Source organism: Ips typographus, linkage group LG2, assembly GCF_016097725.1.
Source record: "Ips typographus isolate SLU linkage group LG2, UJ_Ityp_2.0, whole genome shotgun sequence".
NCBI classification, from domain to species: Eukaryota; Metazoa; Arthropoda; class Insecta; order Coleoptera; family Curculionidae; genus Ips; species Ips typographus.
The window spans coordinates 26,160,301-26,181,370 of NC_138423.1; the positions used below are offsets into that span (position 1 = coordinate 26,160,301).

General features: G+C 33.1%; 2 protein-coding genes and 2 long non-coding RNA genes across 9 annotated transcripts in view; 1 reads left to right on the forward strand and 3 right to left on the reverse strand.

The window, feature by feature from the left end:
- The window catches only part of qsm (Zona pelucida superfamily protein qsm), a 73,072-nt gene that overhangs the window by 17,090 nt on the left and 34,912 nt on the right, over positions 1–21,070 (reverse strand). The window contains exon 2 of the mRNA XM_081972883.1: positions 1,635–1,846. Coding sequence (XP_081829009.1) covers positions 1,635–1,846 — 212 coding nt within the window. The remainder of the gene's footprint in view (positions 1–1,634; positions 1,847–21,070) is intronic.
- Positions 2,537–5,385, forward strand: LOC145724549 (uncharacterized). Of its 6 annotated transcripts, none has more exons than XR_014177032.1 (6): positions 2,546–2,845; positions 2,913–3,049; positions 3,861–4,102; positions 4,896–5,105; positions 5,158–5,276; positions 5,356–5,385. It is a non-coding gene; the product is annotated as an uncharacterized LOC145724549 (long non-coding RNA). The 6 variants fall into 6 exon arrangements; XR_014177034.1 differs by having other exon boundaries at positions 4,899–5,105; XR_014177030.1 differs by having other exon boundaries at positions 2,537–2,845; positions 3,861–5,105.
- On the reverse strand, positions 11,889–15,549 carry LOC145724545 (uncharacterized). Its single transcript, XM_081972896.1, has 2 exons — positions 12,948–15,549; positions 11,889–12,829 (listed from the first exon to the last, which is right to left on the reverse strand). The coding sequence occupies exons 1-2, from the start codon at positions 13,386–13,388 to the stop codon at positions 12,617–12,619; spliced, it is 654 nt and encodes a 217-aa protein (XP_081829022.1). The 5' UTR covers positions 13,389–15,549; the 3' UTR covers positions 11,889–12,616.
- Positions 16,066–20,857, reverse strand: LOC145724553 (uncharacterized). The gene is made up of 3 exons (XR_014177038.1): positions 20,500–20,857; positions 18,523–20,447; positions 16,066–18,471 (listed from the first exon to the last, which is right to left on the reverse strand). It is a non-coding gene; the product is annotated as an uncharacterized LOC145724553 (long non-coding RNA).

Consider the following 21,070-nt stretch of genomic DNA (forward strand, 5'->3'; position numbering starts at 1 on the left):
AACTGTTAGTTTTTGTGCCAGAATTCGTGGTTGAAGCCACAAGCCATTGTTTAAAAAATCCCATTCATTAAATTAGGTGAAATAAGTACAAAAAAAGCACTTTAAAATTTTTCATTTTTCAAAAAAATTTAAAGAATGTATTAGGGGTCTTTTTTTACTACTTTTTGAAATTCAATATCTCGGTAACCTGAAGAGCTAGAGAGTCCAGTTTTGGCTCAATTTGTAGTATTTTGTATCCTCTTTCTAATGGCGTTTTAGCGAAATCTATAAGAGTTCAAATAAAAAAGTTACAATCATTCAAAAATTGAAAATTTTTTATTTTTGCAAAAACTGCAATTTTGGCAATTTTTTATTTTGCTCCAGGAGGGTTGCAATGCACAGCAAAGGGCATATTTATACCAAACGACCTTCAATTAGGTGAAATAAGTACAAAAAAAGCACTTTAAAATTTTTCATTTTTCAAAAAAATTGAAAGAATGGGGGGGTATTAGGTGTCTTTTTTTACTACTTTTTGAAATTCAATATCTCGGTAACCTGAAGAGCTAGAGAGTCCAGTTTTGGCTCATTTTGTAGTATTTTTTATCCTCTTTCTAATGGCGTTTTAGCGAAATCTATAAGAGTTCAAATAAAAAAGTTACAATCATTCAAAAATTGAAAAAAATTCATTTTTGCAAAAAGTGCAATTTTGGCAATTTTTTATTTTGCTCCAGGAGGGTTCCAATGCACAGCAAAGGGCATATTTATACTAAACGACCTTAAATTAGGTGAAATAAGTACAAAAAAAGCACTTTAAAATGTTTCATTTTTCAAAAAAATTGAAAGAATGTTTTTGAAATTCAATATCTCGGTAATGTGAAGAGCTGAGAGTCCAGTTTTGGCTCATTTTGTAGTATTTTTTATCCTCTTTCCATTTTTTTTACCCTATTCCATTAAGGAAGTTAAGGGGGTGGTCAAAATTCAATCAATCAAGGACGCTGCTGCGGAAACAGTTGAATATCGATACAGACATTTTACATCAATCAGGCCTAGAATTTGACGTAGAATTCAAATATCGATTAAAAAGCCGGTCATTGCATTTAAAAAAATAAGTTTGATGCGTTACTCAAATTTGGGACACCCTGTAGAATAACTGTTTATCTAAGAATAAAGTAGACCTAAATATGTACTAGTTTTGTATTTAACGTTTTTAGCTAAAATCAAAATTAAGGAAGTTAAGGGGGTGGTCAAAATTCAATCAATCACCCTGTACAGTGTTTTGGTCTGATATCTGTTGGTGAACAAAAAGAACCAGAAAAATCATTAACAAGTTTCTTACTTTGTCCTTCCTTCATTGTGACTCTCTCTCTTCTCATCAATTTGGTTTCAGGAAGAAACACTCAACCATTGATCAATCAAAATCAAGACGTTATGACATTTCTAAATTATGTCACAATTGATGTCGTCACTGACATTTTTCCTGGTTATTGCCATGTCTCTTAGGGCAGTATTTCTTCTTTTGGAGATTTATTTACGCATACCCTTTGTCACTGTACTGTTTAGCGTTCGGACAGTTGATTAGTTTGGAATAGGGTATCGCATCAATAAATTAGAACAATAGACCCTAAATCTAGCGCATAAGCTGCAACTGAACTTACCGTCTGCTTATTAATAACTCTGGTAACCGCACATCTATAGACATCGTTCAGATCCATTTCGAGGACGGCCATCCTGCCATTAGAGTCAGTATGAGGTCTGCAAGCGGGATCCGGATAGTCGCGTAATCCTTGAATATAAATGCTTTTCGTGTTGGATTTAAGGGGGATTTCCACTCGCATCTGGTCTCTGGTGCACTGTACTTCCGGTGCAACTGAAAATACACACACGTGCGGTTAAAAAAGTCATTCGAATCCGACCCGAGTCGCTGAAAAACCCAATGTGCCCATTTTCCGTCCCATTACCCTTTTGGGGACGCCGATAATGGTCGGTTGCGGCGCATTTGAGATCGTATTTTTCTAAATATCCTGCAAAGATGTTCTCTCTATAAATTTGTTAGCACCTTCGGTGCTTATGAGTTGGCAATATCGATTTTATAGGTTACCGAGCCATACACGACCGATATTATTATGAACGTGGCCGTTTTACCCGGATGAAATTTCATCTTGTCGTGTTATTAGAGAGTTTTCGATTGGCTGGTTATGCGATACACTGTTTATATCACTTAAGTTCGCATTAACTTTTTACTCAAGATCCGTAACAAACCAAACTCAAATGCGAGAGATATATTTCATATTTAAAGTATTTTTTTTTCAAGCGGTCTAAAATAAACCTATTGTGTACCTGTACTGCCGGCGTAGAAAGACTATTTCATATCCTAGGAGGTAAAAAAATAATGTCCAGAACTTGATCCAGACTAAAAGCCTTGCATTTAGAAAAAAGCAGATGAAATTAATGCAACACTTACTTTGCTTTGATTGGCTTGTCAGGCTTGGCTCCGCAATACAATCCTTTCATGTTCTTATTCTGAAATACAGTTTTCCTTAAGGTGTCAGGGCACCGCCTTCTTAACAAGAAAGCCTAGAAGGTCATTTTAATGGCGGCGTTATCGGATTTTTTTTTTGTACACAAACCTATGGAGATGCAGTAGAAAATATGTTTTTTTTTATTTTTTCGTGTAGTTGATTAGAAGTTGTGAGTGAAAAATCAAAGAACGCTTCATTCCTGATCCAGATATGTATAGATATGGCTTTTTATACCCAATAAAGTCCAGCCAAAGCAAGTTTGGTTAGAATCCTTTGTCTTGGAAAGTAGGAACAAACTAATGTAAAAACTGCTCAATCAAAGAAAATTTGGAAATCCTTGAATCTAGGTAAGCAAAACTGGTAAATGGGTTTTATATTATTACCAAGACCTTTCTTTTAAAATTTTTGTTATAGGAAACCTCCTTTGTTAAATGATCTTACTTGATATGTTTGTGTTTGGATCCAGGTTTGGATATACTGAAGTAAACTGTGTATGACAAAGCACAAATCATTAGAACAATATTGAAAAGTAAAATACAGTATTAGTATAGGTAAGTATAGTAAATACATTCTAAGTAGTACCTAATTTCTATAGTAGCCTTTGTGGAACTAAGTGTACTAAAAGAGCTTGCAAGAATATGGTTACAAGGAGGGATACAAAATCCAGTTTAATATACCTATAGGTACAAACAGCTTTTTAAAGGCTCAGTTGATTATTTTTATTAGGTACATGAATGTCATTTGATGAGTGTTTTAGATTGTAAATGTCTGAAAATCTTGCTATATCTAGGTAAACAAATAATCTGTCTCATACTTCCTTGCATACATTATCACTATTCACAAAATTAAAACCAGTATTGTAGGTACATGTTTAGAGATTTGTTTATTTGTACACACAATAGCTAAAATATAAGTTTACAGAAACTTAACACATTAGTAGTCCCTCTAGTTAACTGTAATAGTATATTACGTAACTAGTGCTGTAAGAAGCATTTTACGCATGATATGGAAAAAGTTATGTGTAATTCCATGAGTGTGTAAGATGCCTTAGAGCATCTGTGACGTACTATACTTTACCTACAAATGGAAAGTTTCATCAAGTTCCCTGTTTTTGCAATTCATATAATTCAGAGTAACTTTTCATTAAAAAAGTATATTTGTACGTATTGACATCATATTTGTACTAATCCTAGGTAATATGCCACTAAAGAAAAAAATAATGTAATATAAAAAATTCACAAAACATGTTACTTAAATAATTATTAGTGTTGTTCTTAAAATAATTATTTATGGTGACATTACAGTTATTAAGAAGAAAGGGAAAACTTTCAGTAATATTACTTGATGTGTTTGCTGTTGCAGATAATATTCTAGATGAAGTGGTAGTTACTTCAAACTGTATGAACAATGCATTACGCGATGATCTCCATCTAATATACTCTAATAAAGGAAGAAATATAAACAAAATCAATTTTTCCCAGCATTAGAGCCACAGTTTGTGGCCAATCTTAAAACTATACGTTTTTTTTTTACAACTGTGCGTAAAGAGCTTCATTACGTAACGGAAAACTATGCGTAAACAGCTATTTACATTGAGGCCGTAGGTAAATACATGTTTTCTAAAGTTAGTAATAATTTCACTATGCTATATACTTATTATTCTAATTATAGTGGCTAATTCATAGCTACACTGATTCATGCTTTACTGCTTTAGGGTGGTCAAGTGAGAAAAAACATTATACTTAAATTGTTATGATGAATTCCATGGAACCAAAAAAAATTGTTTGTCAGACTAGATTTGCTAACAGACTTAAACTTAATTTACTCAATATTACTAAGAAATTTGTGAGACAAATGGAGACATATACACTGTAATATATCTAATACATATAGTACTAAATTTTATTTATTATTATTTAGAATTAAACTGTAGGTACAAGTTTTAATTATTCAAAAGCTTTATGATTATTTTGAGGGTCACCTATAATCTCTTTAATTTGGGCATATTTTTAATTTTAGGTACATCATTTTGTTTTTTACAGTAGTTATTTAAAAAAATATTGGTTAATGAATTTAATAAAATATTTAAAATATATTCACAATTATGTGCATTGCAGCTATGCCCCTCAAATATTGAAATATTTTTTAAGTTTGACAAAGTATACAGAGTTAAAATTGATTTTTGGGAATTACAAGTTAAAAAATATTCTTCTGCTTCTTCTACTAAAGTTTTTATGGTTAGATATGTAAAAGCTGTACACAGTACCACATCCTTGTTGGGGTAGCAAAGCCCACCTCTATTCATAAAATTAATGGAACTGTTAAAGTTTTGGTAACTGCAGTCTTCTTCTTGTATTAAATACACTTTGCAGTAGTTACATTTTGTTTTTTTTATAGCAGCATAAGCAGCATAACCTGCTATGTATACCAAAGGAGACCACATTTTTTCATCAATATCATCTAAATTGTCTTGATATATTTCTGTGATGGTAATATCTAATGTAGGCCTGACTAATTCCAATGTAATTGTTGGAGGATCAATAAATTCTAATAAATCCTGTCGTGATATTGGTATGTCTCCAAACTTCCGTGACTTCAGAATGAGCGGTATGACACTTTGAACCCTTAATTTGCTTTCGGATTCATAGATTTGTCGTAGTGACACATGGTAGTTGGAACCAGATTGATACCTAATAAATAAGTAAAATTGGAAATAATCATATGATGGTGTTGTTTTTTGCCCAAGCATCAGTCGGTTTATTTTGAGGAGTTTATGAGGTGAATTAAGAACCTTTTACTTTAAAACATCACTTAGATTCTAGAATAATAATTTGTATTGTATTTTTTTTATTTTTAGGTAACAACGTCAGTACCAGGTACCTTGAAAGTTAAGAAAAAAAATATAAGACTTTCTCTGCACACAGCACAGATATAGTGTCACTGATTGAGTTATTAGCAAAAATATTTGATACAAATATATAGTTAAGCTTATTAGGTAATTAACAAACTACAACTATGTTGCCTGTGTAACAAAAATTGCGTAAAAAAAACAAAAGCGACAAAATTATTGATTATTATGTTTAAAATTGCAATGAAAAGCAAGGCAGTAATATAATGATATACAAAAAACGCTTAGTTTTTATACCTGTAGTTTCCAAATCGTTCTTCCAACTTATCAGTCTGTATTTTTCCCAGCAGAACAAAAGTATAGTTTTTCTTTTCTAAACAGTACTTTGATAAATTTAGCAGTGCTTCTGTAGAATGGAATAGAGCTAGGTGAGTATCTCTTGTCAGTTTTTGGAATGTATTTAAGGTGTCCCATGTTTTTAGCCAGTTGAGGAAAAATTCCAAAAAGTCAAAAATATGTTTTGAATTTATCGTTACTGGTTCTTGGTATTTGTTTCTTTTTCTTAGTCCTTTTAAGGGTGATTTAACATTTACAATATCCCACCACTTGCAAATGTGTTCAATAAAATCGGCAGTGTCACTGTAATTTTGTAAATTTATTTTTGGGCCTAAATCTCTGAGTGCTGCTACAATGTAGTAGTTAAATATTTGCAAAGTTAACTTCACATTTTGCCGTTCAATTGAAGATGGATACAATGATTTTAAACTTAGAGTGTGTCCATACTTTACTAATAAAGAATGTTCCTTTCTGTGCATTTCCTTTAATGCTTCAAATGAGGCAGTTTTAATAAGTCCTTGCAGGTTATCAGAAGAGTTTAATTGACTAATAGCAGGGTATTGTAGGGTTTGATCTGGTTTTTGATTGAGCCAATTATTTTTTATGTTCTTTATAATATGGACTGTATCAAGAACATAAAACAGTGGTCTGGAAGGTTCCTTTGGGTGTGGGTAAGTATTCAATAGTTTCGGAGGGTGGCAAAAGAAAGTCATTGCTTTTTTATTAATTCTATTGGCATCTGAAACTATCGCCAACACTTCAAATCCCATATCTTCCAACCCATTAATCAATTGTTTTAACACCTCATGCAGTTGTTCAGCTGTGATAGTTTTAACAGGCAAAATGTGAACTACCTCCTTGTAAGGTGATAACAGGCTATTCACCATAAAGGCAAAAGCACTTGTTGCAGCCTCTGAATTATTAAATGCTGTTCCCACTATATTTCCTCCTTTATAATCAATAAAAGGATTGAGATGAATTTCATCAAACATTATCGTCACTGTCTTATCTTCCTTTTTTAATAATTTTAGTTTTGAAGAAACATATTGCAGAATCTGATTCTGTTCTAACCTTGGATTTGTTGTCAAGGAACCACATAATTGCTTGATGGTTTTTGGTGTTGGCAAAATTAATAGGTTTGAACTTCTTAAAAACCTATAAGCATGTGGTGATATTGTGTGTAATAAGCCACAAAAAAGAACTGTAGTAGTGGAGTATCTAAAAGCATACTTTCCATTGGGCATATTAGACACCCCCAATAGTGAAAGTTGCTCTTTTAAAAATTCAATAAGGTTTGTTGAATCAGGAAGTTTTTCTAACAAACGTTCCAACAAATCTTCAATTGTTGAAATAATATTTTTTACTGACGCCAGGTTTTCTTCAAAATTTTCATGTAAAGGACCTTTTCTCCACACGCCCAATACATCCTTTAAATAGGTTTCAAATTGACTCAAGCTGTTTATTACAACCTCTTCTTTTAAAGGCACTTTATCACCATTATAGTGTATATTAATATTTAAATTTGCGCATACTGAGACGCAAAGTTTTATAACTCCCTCATCTTCTTCAAAGTAGAACAATGTTTTATCTACATGTTTAGATGTTATCCATCTATTCAGTTTTAAACGTTTAAGCTTTTCATTAAATTCAGAAAATGAAGTGACTCTATCTGCTAATTGTTTTTGTTCTTCAATAGCTAGACTTTCTTCTATAGCTTGCTCAAGATGTTTATATTCGAGGCGCATTCTCTTAGTTTCTGGGGCTTCCCGATTTACTTCAACTTTTGATAAACTTGAAGTGCAACCAGTGAATTTGGTTGGTAACGCATCTGAAATAATTGGTAACAACGTAAACGTATATAAAAATGTAATATTATAGTTATTGCTTTCCCCTGTATCCTTATGAGTCTAGAGTTTTATATTATTTTATTACCTATATTTTTTATTCATTTTTTTCCCATAGTTTAGTTCATTGCTATTTATATATTATAGCCTAGACACCTAAATAAATATAATGTATAGCTATATTATTTCCATGTAAACATTTTAAGGTGGAAGAAAAGTGGATAATAGGTAAATTCAACACACAAGAAATTTTCAAAACATATGCTTTATTATGAAAGCTTGAACACAAAAACAAATAAGTTTTATTTTAAAAACATTCACAGAATTGACCAATAATTATAGATGAACCAGCTAACTAGCCAAAAACTTTGAGCAGTAAAAACCTCAGAAGGCAATTATTAGAGATTGCAATATTGTAAATAGCTCTTAATTACATAATTAATAAAGCAGACCAAAGGGTTTCTTAACTAATATGAAAAAAGATGCCAAGCCTTAGTCTAATTTTATATTGCTTTTTGTATTTGTAGCTGTGTGGAAAATTCTAAAAAAAATTCAATAATTTGACACCCTGTACCTCAAAAAGTCTTGAAAATATTGTGTACCTACATTAAATCTTAAATCATCATTATTCATTATTGACAATAGTATAGCATAAAGGATATAGTTTGTAAAATTATGCTAATTAGTTAAAATACATGAGCATTTTTTTCACATTAGTTAAGGGTAGCTCTGCATGTAAGGCTTCAGTGAATACTTGCACTCAACAGTCATATATCTCTTACACTCAAAAACATTCAGCATACAAATGTTAACTATTAGGACCACTCTCAATCCAATTATAGGTTCTAACTTTAGTGTGAAGCAGTATCTATTAAAAAAATGTTAACATATTATAACAAATTAAATTTGGTGCTTACCTTTGGTCAACCGTAGTCGTGCCAATGGAACTTCTAAAAGCTGTCCTGTTTCTTCAGAGTAAACCCTTGTTGCTCTCGAAATACAGGAGGGCTCAAAATGTAACTCACATACCTATGTATGTAAGAGGCAATAAGTTTACTGAATGAGAAAGCATATTGTACTTACCACTGAGTATTTTGTTGGAGTAAAATCATTCCAGTTCAAAGCTTTCAACCACTGTTGGGTTCGAGCAGGGTCTTTTGGAAAGGAAAAGACTGACACTTTTGGGCCTTTCACCGAATTGCTTTTACAATTTGGCAAACAACAATTGGACGGCATATTGTAGAGGCAATAGAATTTAAGAAAAAACCAACAACAAATTATAGAACAATGAAGGAACAATAACAATACTGATAACACAATAAAATGAACACAAACTACACTTTCACTAGAACAATAAACATATAAACAACAATTACTTTGGCAAATAACCTCAAGTTTTGATTTTAAACCGTAAACATTCGTCTAATTCTCAAAAAACTCCATTTCCACAATACAAACAAATGCAAACTGTCAATCCCATATTTCGGCCATATTGGAATTTTTGGAATGCACCTTCTTGGCTTTCTTGTTAAGAAGGCGGTGGTCAGGGCTAAATTTGTAATCAAATTCAAAATCGACATAAACAAACGGACTGACACAAAAAGACAAAAACTGATTGACATTGACACAACACGGCTAATACGATAACAACACGAAGCTATTTCCAAAGTTGTCTAACAGAGGGCGTATCATGGCTGTCTAGCGTCATCTGTCGATTACGGTTACGCGCTCCGAATTTACACGGAACGCGGTTCTTGAAAATAGGCCTTCAAAAATGTTATCGGCCATTTGCTCTGGTTTTCTGGCTTCAAATCTCCGTTGTTCTATGAGAATGATAGTTTTTTCAGTAACCGTGTATATTTACCAGTCCGAATTAATCGGTTAACCTGGCTAGGAAACGATACTCATCCTAAGTTTACCTTATTACGCTTTCACTGTGTCATCTGTCAAAAATAGTGATGTCCATGGCACACTAATTCAAAATTCAAACACCTGTATTTTCTTTAATAATTGAGATATCAGAGGGAATAAAAAAAAGAAATGTTCAGAAAATAACGGGCTAAAAATTTTTTCAATTCTCAGTTGTTCTCTCCACAAGGTGTCTCAAAGAGCACAGAAAATTCCTTACTTCCTTTTCGTCCCTGTATATGATATAAAAACAAACCATTTAAAAATCGTAAAAAGACAAATGTAGTCATGAAGAGGAAATTGATGTTAAACTAAGTGTAAATTTTGACCGTTTCTCTAATTTGTTTGAAACCAATTGGAACCGTAATGACATTTTAACTTTTCACAGTGAGTTTACTTACTCACAAACCCTCCTAAACGGTAAAATCGGTGGAGTTACCCTAAACTTTAAGAGTAAAACTTCAAGCTAAAATCGACCTTAATGAGTCTCACTAAGCTGTTGTGAGAGACAATTTTCAGTAACCTACATTCAACTTCCCAGCACAGAATTCTTAATACTAACAATTGGGTTATGTCAACTTATTGATGGTTTTTTAATAACGCTCGAAAATAATAATTAATTATCCGCACTTCCATAACAATAGCGCGGCAAAAACACAATAAAATCCATCTCGCAGTGCCAATCAACTGTTGAGCCTATTTTAGATGTTTCTCACGAATCCAATAAGGTTTGATGCATTTCTCATTTTACACGGAAGGAGACAGAACGATAAATCACACGGAACAGCCTAATTTCATGGACGTAATCGGTTCCATTATTGCTTAAAGTAGTCGTTGGTGGTCGTATAATGTGGCAAAAAAAGAATTCACACTTAATACATTCGGATTGTCTAGAGGAGGTCAACAATCCGTAAAACTACGTACTGAAGCCGGCTTACAATGACTTCCTTCCTCCTAAATCACCCGATTACAATAAATTAATTAACGAGATTAAAAAATACCTCGCAATTAAAACGATACGGCTCATATAATAGTACTCAGGTGTAAAGATCATTGTTTGTTTGTTAAATTCATTATTTATACTTAACGTTTGGTTTAGTGCCAATTAGTAGGCTTCTTCTGCGGTTGCAAGTTAATAGGACACTTGCGTGCTGTATACTAAGTACCACTCGGGAATACTCTGGTACTCTGAAACGAAATAATCGGCCTCATTACCAAAGGAATCCAGTCGAAAATGCCACGGGGGTTTAAAAAATTAAAACGTCCAGCAAATAAGTTTCCGACCAAGTGGCGGGTAAAATCCTATTTAAAAGAGTTTTTAGTTCGTTCCCCAAAAGACCGAGAGATCAGTAAATATTACTTCTTGGAAAAATTCCCAGCCAGTGGTGTGGTTTAATTTTAAATTCATGGAAATTGTTTAGTGGACTTGAAACGAAAAACGCCAACGGGGATTTCTATGTTAAGTTAAGTTTCCTAACTGCAAGAATTAGTTCCGGAAGTCGGAAGTTTGGAAGTTACTTAATTGGCTAAATCAGTATGGAAATTGATTCAACGTTATTGGATTATAAATGTGTCCGGTCTGACTCTATTAAAATACCAAGTGTTGAAATTGAATACTCCTAATGAAACATACTTATTAGTCTCAAAAGTTTTAATCGTAAAAATAGTTACTAGTACAACTCTGGAGTAAACTGCCTCTTACGCTATAGAGCTGCGAGGGAAAAAGTTGCACTTTCCTCCTTTGTTGTGCAAATAACTATTTTTATGCACGTTAGGGATTAAAAGTGCACTTTTTTTTCCCTCATTTGAGGGATAAAAGAGACACTTTTAATCCCTGGGGGATTTAAAGTAAATTCTTCCAAATTAAACAATGATTTTATTGAAATTTTATTTATTTGTTAAAGTGTAAGGACGAAAAAGGATAATTAACATAAACATAACTTAAATCTAGTTCTTATTATTATATATATTTACATTTATATTGACTTTGGTGCAGTTTGCAAGGCTAACGAAGGGTGGACAATTGGAAGCAACATTTTTAGTAGTAAACATATACGTAGCAGTCGCCGTTGCCGTTGTCTCACTTTCTGAAATTGATCTTTCTATGGTTGATGCTGATGCCATATCAACATCGGAGAAGACATTGGTGAATATTTGATCCGCAACATTCTTCTTTTGATACAATGAATTTTCAACATAACCTTCAGCAACAGAACTGCTTTTCCAGCCACCATGTCTTTTCAACACATCTATGGTTGATCCAGAGTCGGCAAGTAAAGAAGCTGATGATCTGCGAAAACAATGCCCAGTATATAGGTTTGCGTTTAGTAGTCTCAAGTAGCCAGCAAATCTCCTTGGTAGCTGTCCAAATGTATTTTTTCCTATGGGCTGAGTCATGCATTTCCCATTTTTGTAAGACACAAAAAATCGTGTATGCTTTGTAGGTGGCCTTAGACCAATACAGTGCGTTTTTTTTAACGCGCAACATAGGATTTCACGTGTTAAATTTTTAAGCCCATGTTAGACCATGTTATTTTGGAACTACAAGTATAAAACTTGACGGGTGGCTGTTTCGTACCCTGAAGCTTAAGTAAGTTTACCAATTCGGCCTAAAAAGTGTTAAGAAGCTTGCAAAAATTCATCTTTTTTTGAAAAGGTTTTATCGTTTCATACTCCCTGTATGCATTGTTGTTCTTTGTTGTTTTTCATACTGACACGGCAGGTAGCAGGTAAAATTTGGCGTAGAAAGTAAAACAGGGTGATCATTAACTTTATATCAAGAAAGTTAAGAACAAAAGAAGTATTTTTATAAGTGAATTGTTCAAATTGATTTTCGTTTGAAGACAAACAGTATATTCCAAACAATCATAAAATGCCCTTTTGACGTTCAAAAGATGTCGGGTCGTGATGCAGTCAAAATATGTCACTTTACCTGCTACCTGCCCTGCCAGTATAAAAACAACAAGGAACAACAATGCATACAGGGAGTATGGAACGATAAAATCTTTTCGAAAAAAAATGATTTTTTTCCAGTTTTTAATCACTTTTTAGACCAAATTGGTAGACTTACTTAAGCTTCAGGGTACTAAAGACACACCAGTCAAGTTATAGACTTGCAGTTCCAAAATAAAATGGTCTAACATGGGCTTAAAAATTTAACACGTAAAATCCTATGTTGCGCGTTAAAAAAAACGCACTGTATACTTTCTCACTAATTCCACTACATTCGTAGAGTTTTCGCCAGACGTTTTTATCACAAACAAGCAATCCTTTCCTGATTTTGTACCCCGTAGATTTACCAGAAAAAAGCTGTTATGATCCGAGACATCGTTGCAGTCTAGCTGGCAGAGCTCCTTTCCTCGACATGCTCCAGCGACTCCCATAATCAGCACCACCTGCAACAAAATTGTCTCCTGTCAGTACATTTTGTAGTTTTGTAGACAAAAATAATCAATGGTGTTATTTTTAGTAGTACTATCAGGAAAATATTCAAAGTAAAGAAAATAATCTTACCTTTTGGGCTAGATATTGTTCATCTGGAGCATTTTGAAGAAAATCTCTTTTATGGTCGAAATCCAATGTCTTGGACCTCTTCAGCTTATAATGGTCATTCTGTCTCATTAGAAATGCCTGGAGTTTACTGTATTTGCTGATGTCGACGTTTGCTTCAGATATTATCGTGGCTTTGATCATGGAATATTGGCTCCATTGAGAAGATGCCTTTAGCTTCTTAGACTTCTGCAGGAAGTAAGCCAGGAGCACCTTTTCATCCGTAAAATTCTCTGCATTCTGTTCAACGCACCATTTTTGGTAAACAAGAAACTGTTTTTTGTAAGCCTCGCGAGATTTTTCTGGAAGAAGGCTAGCGATGGCCTCTTGGGCGGCCTCTTCAATGTTCATTTTCAAAAAATACGATTTTTCTGGACTCACCGTTTGATAACAACTGATTGACATTTGTTTTGTGCCATAGCAACACTTCCAGGGCACAATAAATTTTAAGTGAATCCACCATGCCAACAACAATCAATAACAACTATCAGTAATACGAGAGTACCGTTATAACCACTGTTAGTTTTGTAATTTTTTTTATTTTTAGTTTCTCGCATTCTAAAGTGCATAAAATAGTATATAAACCTCGTGACTAAAGTGTCTTTTAATCCCTTAGCGAATTGTAAACCTTTCGCCGCGGGATTAAAAGAACCACTTTAGTCCCTAGGTTTATAATATACTATTATCACCATTGATTTCTAATAAACAATTATGATACATTTTCCACACCTGTGTAAGGATTCCTTAGTCACCTAATGTAATATACAAAAAAATGCAATAAAATCGGTATGTTGCATTTACGCGAACAGCAGAAATATATAAATTCTCGACGTAAGGTCGTTTTTCATTTTTACTGCTTGCCGTTCGGATTTAATAATTCATGAGCGGAGCATGATTTATCTGTACACAAAAAAATGGGTACAGAAAATATGAGTAGCACTTAGCCCTTTGATAAGTTTCCTCAACATAAACACTTGCCAAAGTGAATTGAAAACTGCAAAATTTAACTTCAATCAAAAGTTGACAACCCATTTATTAAAATAATGAGGCACCAATTTAAATCTATGTTAGATGATCTTCAAGGTATGGGTGAGTCCTCCTCCATAGCCTAAATCATTCCTCAATTTTCTCTTAACCTACGCACGTAGCAACTACACGTCACACTGGTAAGACAACTTTAAGTCGTGCATGAAGTAACAAATTAGTCACTTATACGGCATTATGCAAATGTAATAGTAAACATTGCTGAACTATTGTGAGAAAGTATGGTAGAGTGTTGAGGTTGATAATTTCTTTAATAAATAAACGTTATGGATTTAACATGTAAATTGCGTATAACTCTCGTATTACGTGGCTACCGAAGAACTATATTATGCGCTTTTAGATTGACGTATGTTCCGGTTGTTCACTGAATGGGGTAATTGTAGCCTTTGGGAGAGTATCATAATTATGTGTTGTTCACGGTTTAATAAAGGATACTTGGCAACTATACTTTAGTAGAATTAAATGTGTGAAATATTGTGGAGTTTTCTCTTGTCACTTATAGAGCTAGGATTTTTTTGTATACTATGTAAGATTTCCAAAAACTTGTAATATTTTTTCATTTTTTGATATAACTACTTTAGCAATTGTCAAAAGTAACGAGTTATATCCATAAAATTAAAAAGTAAAATACGTAAAAAATTTATCGAAACTAATAGTTTATTTCAAACTATTTAATATTTAAAAAAGGTTTTTTTCAACATTAGTACAAACTGTTTCCAAACAAAATGGTCGACATTTTGTTCCAAAGAAATAAATAAAAAGAAAATACTTGCAAAACATAGTAAAAAGGCAGCTGGTAAAATTTTAGTTTACACTTGTTATACAGTACTTTTCCAAAAGTGCATACGTTTTTAGTCATGCTGCTCGTTATATTTAATAGAATTTTGCATTAGATCCAATTATAATTTTGTTTAACTGAAAAGCGGTTAATTCAGATATTAGAGTAAATGCGTGTGCTTTTTCAGGCCAACATGGAAAGATGTGAGTGAATACAGTTCCGTCGTGAAAACCAGTGTAAGTGTAGTGTTCATCATTATTAAATTTGAGCGAGAATGATTGATTACGTGCCTGAACTAAACTGAAGTGGAGTAGATAGATGTAAGCTGTTTCATAATGTTAACATTACGTTTTCCCCTCAATTAAATTATTAGCGATTCGACTTTCATCGCATTAAAATATTGAAAAATTGTTTGTATTTCTGTAATTACTAATTAAAGCATTTTAGTTGTTATTTTGAAATTCAAAGGTAATAGAATTTTGATTCTTGGATTTGTCAAATACAAAAAGCCACTCTTATTAGTTGCTCACATTTTTGCTGTTTTGCCAAAATGTTACGATACAGTTAGACGGTGTTTGCCATTTTCTGTTCAAACAAAACAGAGGAGTTTTTGTTCAAACAAATGAGAGGAAAGAACACACAACCTTCTCCACAAAATACTCATTATCCCCTAAATGTTAGAGGGAACGCTCAACTAGTTTCGGGCACATAAGTAACCATCATCAGGAGCTAAAATATTGAAAAGTGTAAGAAAGATCGTTTAAATTAACCTTAAGATACTTTAAAAACCCTAAAAGGGTGACGGCTATCTTTCTAGACGGGGGGACCCATTTTTATTATTTTTCCTAAAAAAAAGGAAAAAAAAGGCACTTTTCTGCACTCAAAAGTTATTTTCGGAAAAAAGTAACTTTTCCGCACTAATTTTATTTCAAAAAAACATTTAAATCAAAAAACCATAACTGTATACAGTGTGTCCTAAATTGGTTCTACATGTATTGGGATCTCAAAAACGGTAAGAGTTACAGAGTCGGCTAAATGGGGAAAGTTTTAGAGAATTTTATGTGAAACTTATTTCCGGTTTCCAAATTAAATTATCTTTCTCCGTTTTCCGGAAAATTGGGAAAACGTCAGAGACTGCATTTTAAACACTCTTTAACAGAGCCAAAGAGAGTTTTGAAACTAAGATATTATTAAGGCACTTTTTTACGTAGAACACGATGACGTAATTTCGATTGACGTTTTTCTAATTACGTCATCGTGTTCTACGTAAAAAAGTGCCTTAATAATGTCTTAGTTTCAAAACTCTCTTTCGCTCTGTTAAAGAGTGTTTAAAATGCAGTCTCTGACGTTTTCCCAATTTTCCGGAAAACGGAGAAAGATAATTTAATTTGAAAACCGAAAATAAGTTTTACATAAAATTCTCTAAAACTTTCCCCATTTAACCGACTCTGTAGCTATTATGGTTATAATGTAGAACCAATTTGGGACACACTGTATTTGATTTCTCAATTAAAAATACACTCTTAACAATCTTTGCAACAGATGCTTTCATTTTTGTAATTTTACTATACATTTTCGTCCAATTTAATGAAAAATGATACTCTAGGATACTCTAGTAACAATTTTGTACCAAACACATGCGGAAAGCCTTTTTCCCGTCCTTCAACTGCAGTCTCGTGCAATAAAGTACCACTTTCCGCACTTGTTATGTAAATAACTAAAAAAACACGCATTAGGACATAAATAGGGGTTTAACAAAGCTGCAAAAAAAAATTCTTAACTTAATGGCTGACAAGTGTAAAGTACTTTATAAAACGCTAAAACTATGGCGATAATAGGAAATTAATAACTATCTAAAAAAAAAATAAAACTCAAATTCTAAACAGCTAAATGAATGTTCTTTAATTTTATTTGAAAATAATTATAATAAAGGTCCAATAGTCCCCAATAACAAAGTTATGTAACTAATTCAATGAGTAGATTCAGACAGATATCTGACAACAATGTCACGAGCCTTACTACAATTTTTTTGGATTTCCTATCTTTGTCTCGCTTGTGCATTTATCAATTACACTGTTTTTCTATGATCAGTTTTTCTTTTATCACACCTATACATAACACACCATGTGTTATTTTGAATTCCTCCTTCCTAGTGAGTATGAGGAAACCCTCTGAAGTGTAACATTTATGGATATTGATGGAAAATTTAGCTGAGCTGTCAAATAGACTTTTTAGCATGGCTGTGACATCTGTAGGAGATTTAGGTGAGATAAATGAGGTATTTTAAGTGTGTAAATACTTAAAAGAAAATTCAACATTCATAAAGAAAACGTTAAACGTATCATTTTATTTCCGTAATATAAAGGTCGGCTTTTAACAAAACAAACACTGATTTAATTAAAACTTGCCTCAGTAAATAAATCCTGCACTAAATATACAAGAACAAAGATATATCTTAAGACCCTCTGCTGTGTACGCAAAACAAGGGTTGCCTCTAAAGTAATCTCAGCAAAGGTACAATTTCACTTAAATTAAAGGGAAAAGTGGATAATTAGTTATGGAAAGTTTCTGATTACCTGCTTTTCAGCTTTAGACGTTGCAAAGGCATTAGCCTGTCAACTCTGGGCGCTTAATTAATAATACTAAAAAGTGTAAGAAACTGCCATAAAATTAAATGGTTTATGACGCAAACCACATTTTCAGTTAAAATCTAAGGATGCTATAATAATTTCACGTATGTATGTTTTATTTTAATTTCCTAAAGGGAATTTACGCTGGCATGAAAGCCGCATTTTAATTATGTTGGTTTCCTATAAAATTATTCCGGACACGTCACAACGGTTTATGAACTCCCACGCCCAGGTACGTTACTGTTTAAAGAAGAACAAAACTCGCAACAGGGCTAATAAATTTACTGAACAAAATCGACCAAACGACGCTCTTAAAGTTGAAATATCGTGTACCGACTCGTCCGGTAATTATGTATTGCCCTGTCATGATGGGCATAATTTTATATACACACGAAGAATTATATTGTTTGGGCCCCATGTGATTTTCCCATGTTGCCATGTGACCATAAAGCCGGTCTGGCCAATCTAATACACTACCAGACGAGTTTGTTGTTTTTAGTTCGGCATGGTACTGCAAAGCAAATAATTATACCCTTTTAGACTTTCTCGGTGGATCTTTTGATGAATATTCTTAGCAAATTGAGTTAGTACTGTAAAAATAGTTAATCGGTAGTACTAAGCTATAATGACTGTTTTACTTTAAATGTATGTGTTTACAAAATAATTGATTATTGTGCAAATACGATATAAATTCAAAAAATATGATTGTTCAGCTCTTTGACTTGTAACTTGTAGCTATGTCTATGGTTCAACATTTTTCATACATTTACACATAATGCGAATTTGAATCCAGGTAAGTAAAAATAACTTCATTTTTGTTATAAATTCGACCACAATAAAAAAAATGAATTCTAAAAACTTACAAATGTTATTCTAACCTTATTTTAGGTTTTTGATGTTTTGGTCATTACAACCAAAAATTCTTTTTTTTTTTCAAGCGGTCTAAATAAGCCTATTGTGTACCTGTACTGCCGGCGTAGAAAAGCTATTTCATATCCTAGGAGGTAAAAAAATAATGTCCAGAACTTGATCCAGACTAAAAGCCTTGCATTTAGAAAAAAGCAGATGAAATTAATGCAACACTTACTTTGCTTTGAATGGCTTGTCAGGCTTGGCTCTGCAATACAATCCTTTCATGTTCTTATTCTGAAAACAGTTTTCCTGAAGGTGTCAGGGCTAAATTTGTAATCAAATTCAAAATCACAAAACACAAAAAGACAAAAACTGATTGACACAACACGGCTAATACCATAACAACACGAAGCTATTTCCAAAGTCGTCTAACAGAGGGCGTATCATGGCTGTCTAGCGTCATCTGTCGATTACGGTTACGCGCTCCGAATTTACACGAAACGCGGTTCTTGAAAATAGGCTTTCAAAAATGTTATCGGCCATTTGCTCTGGTTTTCTGGCTTCAAATCTCCGTTGTTCTATGAGAATGATATTTTTTCAGTAACCGTTATATATGTATATTTACCAGTCCGAATTAATCGGTTAACATGACTAGAAAACGATACACATCCCATGTTTACCTTATTACACTTTCACTGTGTCATCTGTCAAAAATCGTGATGTCCATGGCACACTAATTCAAAATTCAAACACCTTGTACTAATTGCGTTGTTGTATTGTCAAATAAAGTTTCAGTGAAGCCGTAAAGCGACCTAAATCGCCGAAATGAGTGATAGTGATAAAATAAGTTGTACACCACCTGCTTTAGGAGCAATAGCGTCAAATACGCTAAATAATTTGATTCCTGGCAGGTCCCGCGAAATGTATGAACGAGCGTACAATACATTCACCACTTGGGCCAGAGAACACCAAGCGGTCAATTTTACCGAAAATGTTGTATTGGCCTATTTTGCCCATTTAAGTAAATCATTGAAGAGTTCGACAATGTGGGCGCAATATTCCATGCTTAAAGCTGAGCTAAATATTAAAGACAGTATAAATATTCTATCGTATAAAAAGGTGCAAGCATTTTTAAAGCGAAAAAGTGAAACTTTCACCAAGAACTAAGTAGATACTTTTTAACAGAAGCACCTAACAAAAAGTATTTAGCCATGAAGGTAAGATCCGAAACAAAAATGAATTTATGATTTTTTTTAATACCTATATTGAACATTTTTAGGTTGTTTTAATATATGACATATCAGGGGCATGTCGATGTAATGAACTGGTAAACTTGAGAATTCAAGATATTGAATACATGGAAAAATTAATTCTGGTTAAAATTCCAAACACGAAAAATTACAAGCCCAGAACATTTACAATTGTTGGAGAATTTTACATAAATATTTGTAAAAAATACTTGTCTCTTCGTCCAGATGTTATTGATACAGATTTTTTTTGATTAAATAACAAAATGGAGTTTGCCACAGAGTTGTAATGGGTATTCACCAAATCTCAAGTATTCCCAAGGAAATAGCGTTGTTTTTGAAATTGGCTGATGTCAAAGAATATACTAGTCACTGCCTTCACCGAACCTCTGCAATTCTTCTTGTAGATAATGGTGGAGACATTTGCTCATTGAAAAGACACGGTGGTTGGAGGTCTACAACTGTAGCAGAAGGCCACATTGACGATTCTTTAAGAAATAAAAATGACACAGCAATGAAAATTCTGGATGTAAATGATTGTATATTAGCCGCACTAAATATAATTATACCAATTTCTAACATTTGATACGACACTTTTTTTAAATCTCAAAAACAGTAAAATTAATATCTTATTCTAATGATTGGCACTTATTGTTAGAAACAAATCATCATTGTTACTAATGGACGTTCTTATAATGAAAAGTTTCACTTCTTAAATAAATAAGGTGGCGAACAGTTGCGTTTTTCTTCGCTACATTAGCACCCAAGTCGACTAATGAATGCGTGAGCTTGAAGAACTTCATTACGCTTCTCTTTATAATATTGCTCGCAAATTGGACTTTTGCGGATACGAACACTAATCATTTTGAAGTAGTCACAGTTCTATGATGGCTGCTTCAGCTGGTATCCGTCGCTATTGACACACATTATCGAAGCTGATGGTATATAATAAACTTGTTTATTACCAGAATTTAATTACTGCAGTCCTAAGAGGCTGTAAACCGTGAATAACGGTTTTGGACAGTAAACTTCTTCATCGTACTATTGAGGAGACAACAAATCATTTTGTTGGTGTGTGGTATGCAAAGGAATTCTAAAGAAGATGGTATGTAAGGATGTTTACGACCTGAAAACAACTGTAGAGTATCATAAAAAATTTATTTATCTTTACACATTATACACTGAAATATAGGTATTGAAGGTACTGAAGACTTTTAAGGTCTTTTTTACTTAGTTGCCAGTGTTCTTCCTTTCAGAGGGTAAGTATGATTTTCTAACCACACTTTTTTTATTATGTTTGTAAATTTGACTAAAATCTCCCAATTTCGGTTTTACAGCTTGAACCTTTGCTGTCAGGGCAGTCAGTTTGCAGTGTAATAGTGGAACTGTCATTGAAGGAAAAATATGCCTCTTAGGTTTTCGTAGAAATTCCATACAATTTTTGTTTCTTTTAATTTTGCCATGTTAGTTACGGGGAAATTGAAGGAAGTTCCATAAGTCACTTCCACAGACACTTTACGCTTACTAAACATTCCT

Excerpts from the sequence above, each read along its gene's own strand:
- LOC145724545 (XM_081972896.1), bottom strand. The coding sequence starts at position 13,388 with ATGTCAATCAGTTGTTATCAAACGGTGAGTCCAGAAAAATCGTATTTT. Across the intron at positions 12,830-12,947 it reads AACAATATCTAGCCCAAAAG|GTGGTGCTGATTATGGGAGT; the intron begins GTAAGATTATTT and ends ATTTTGTTGCAG.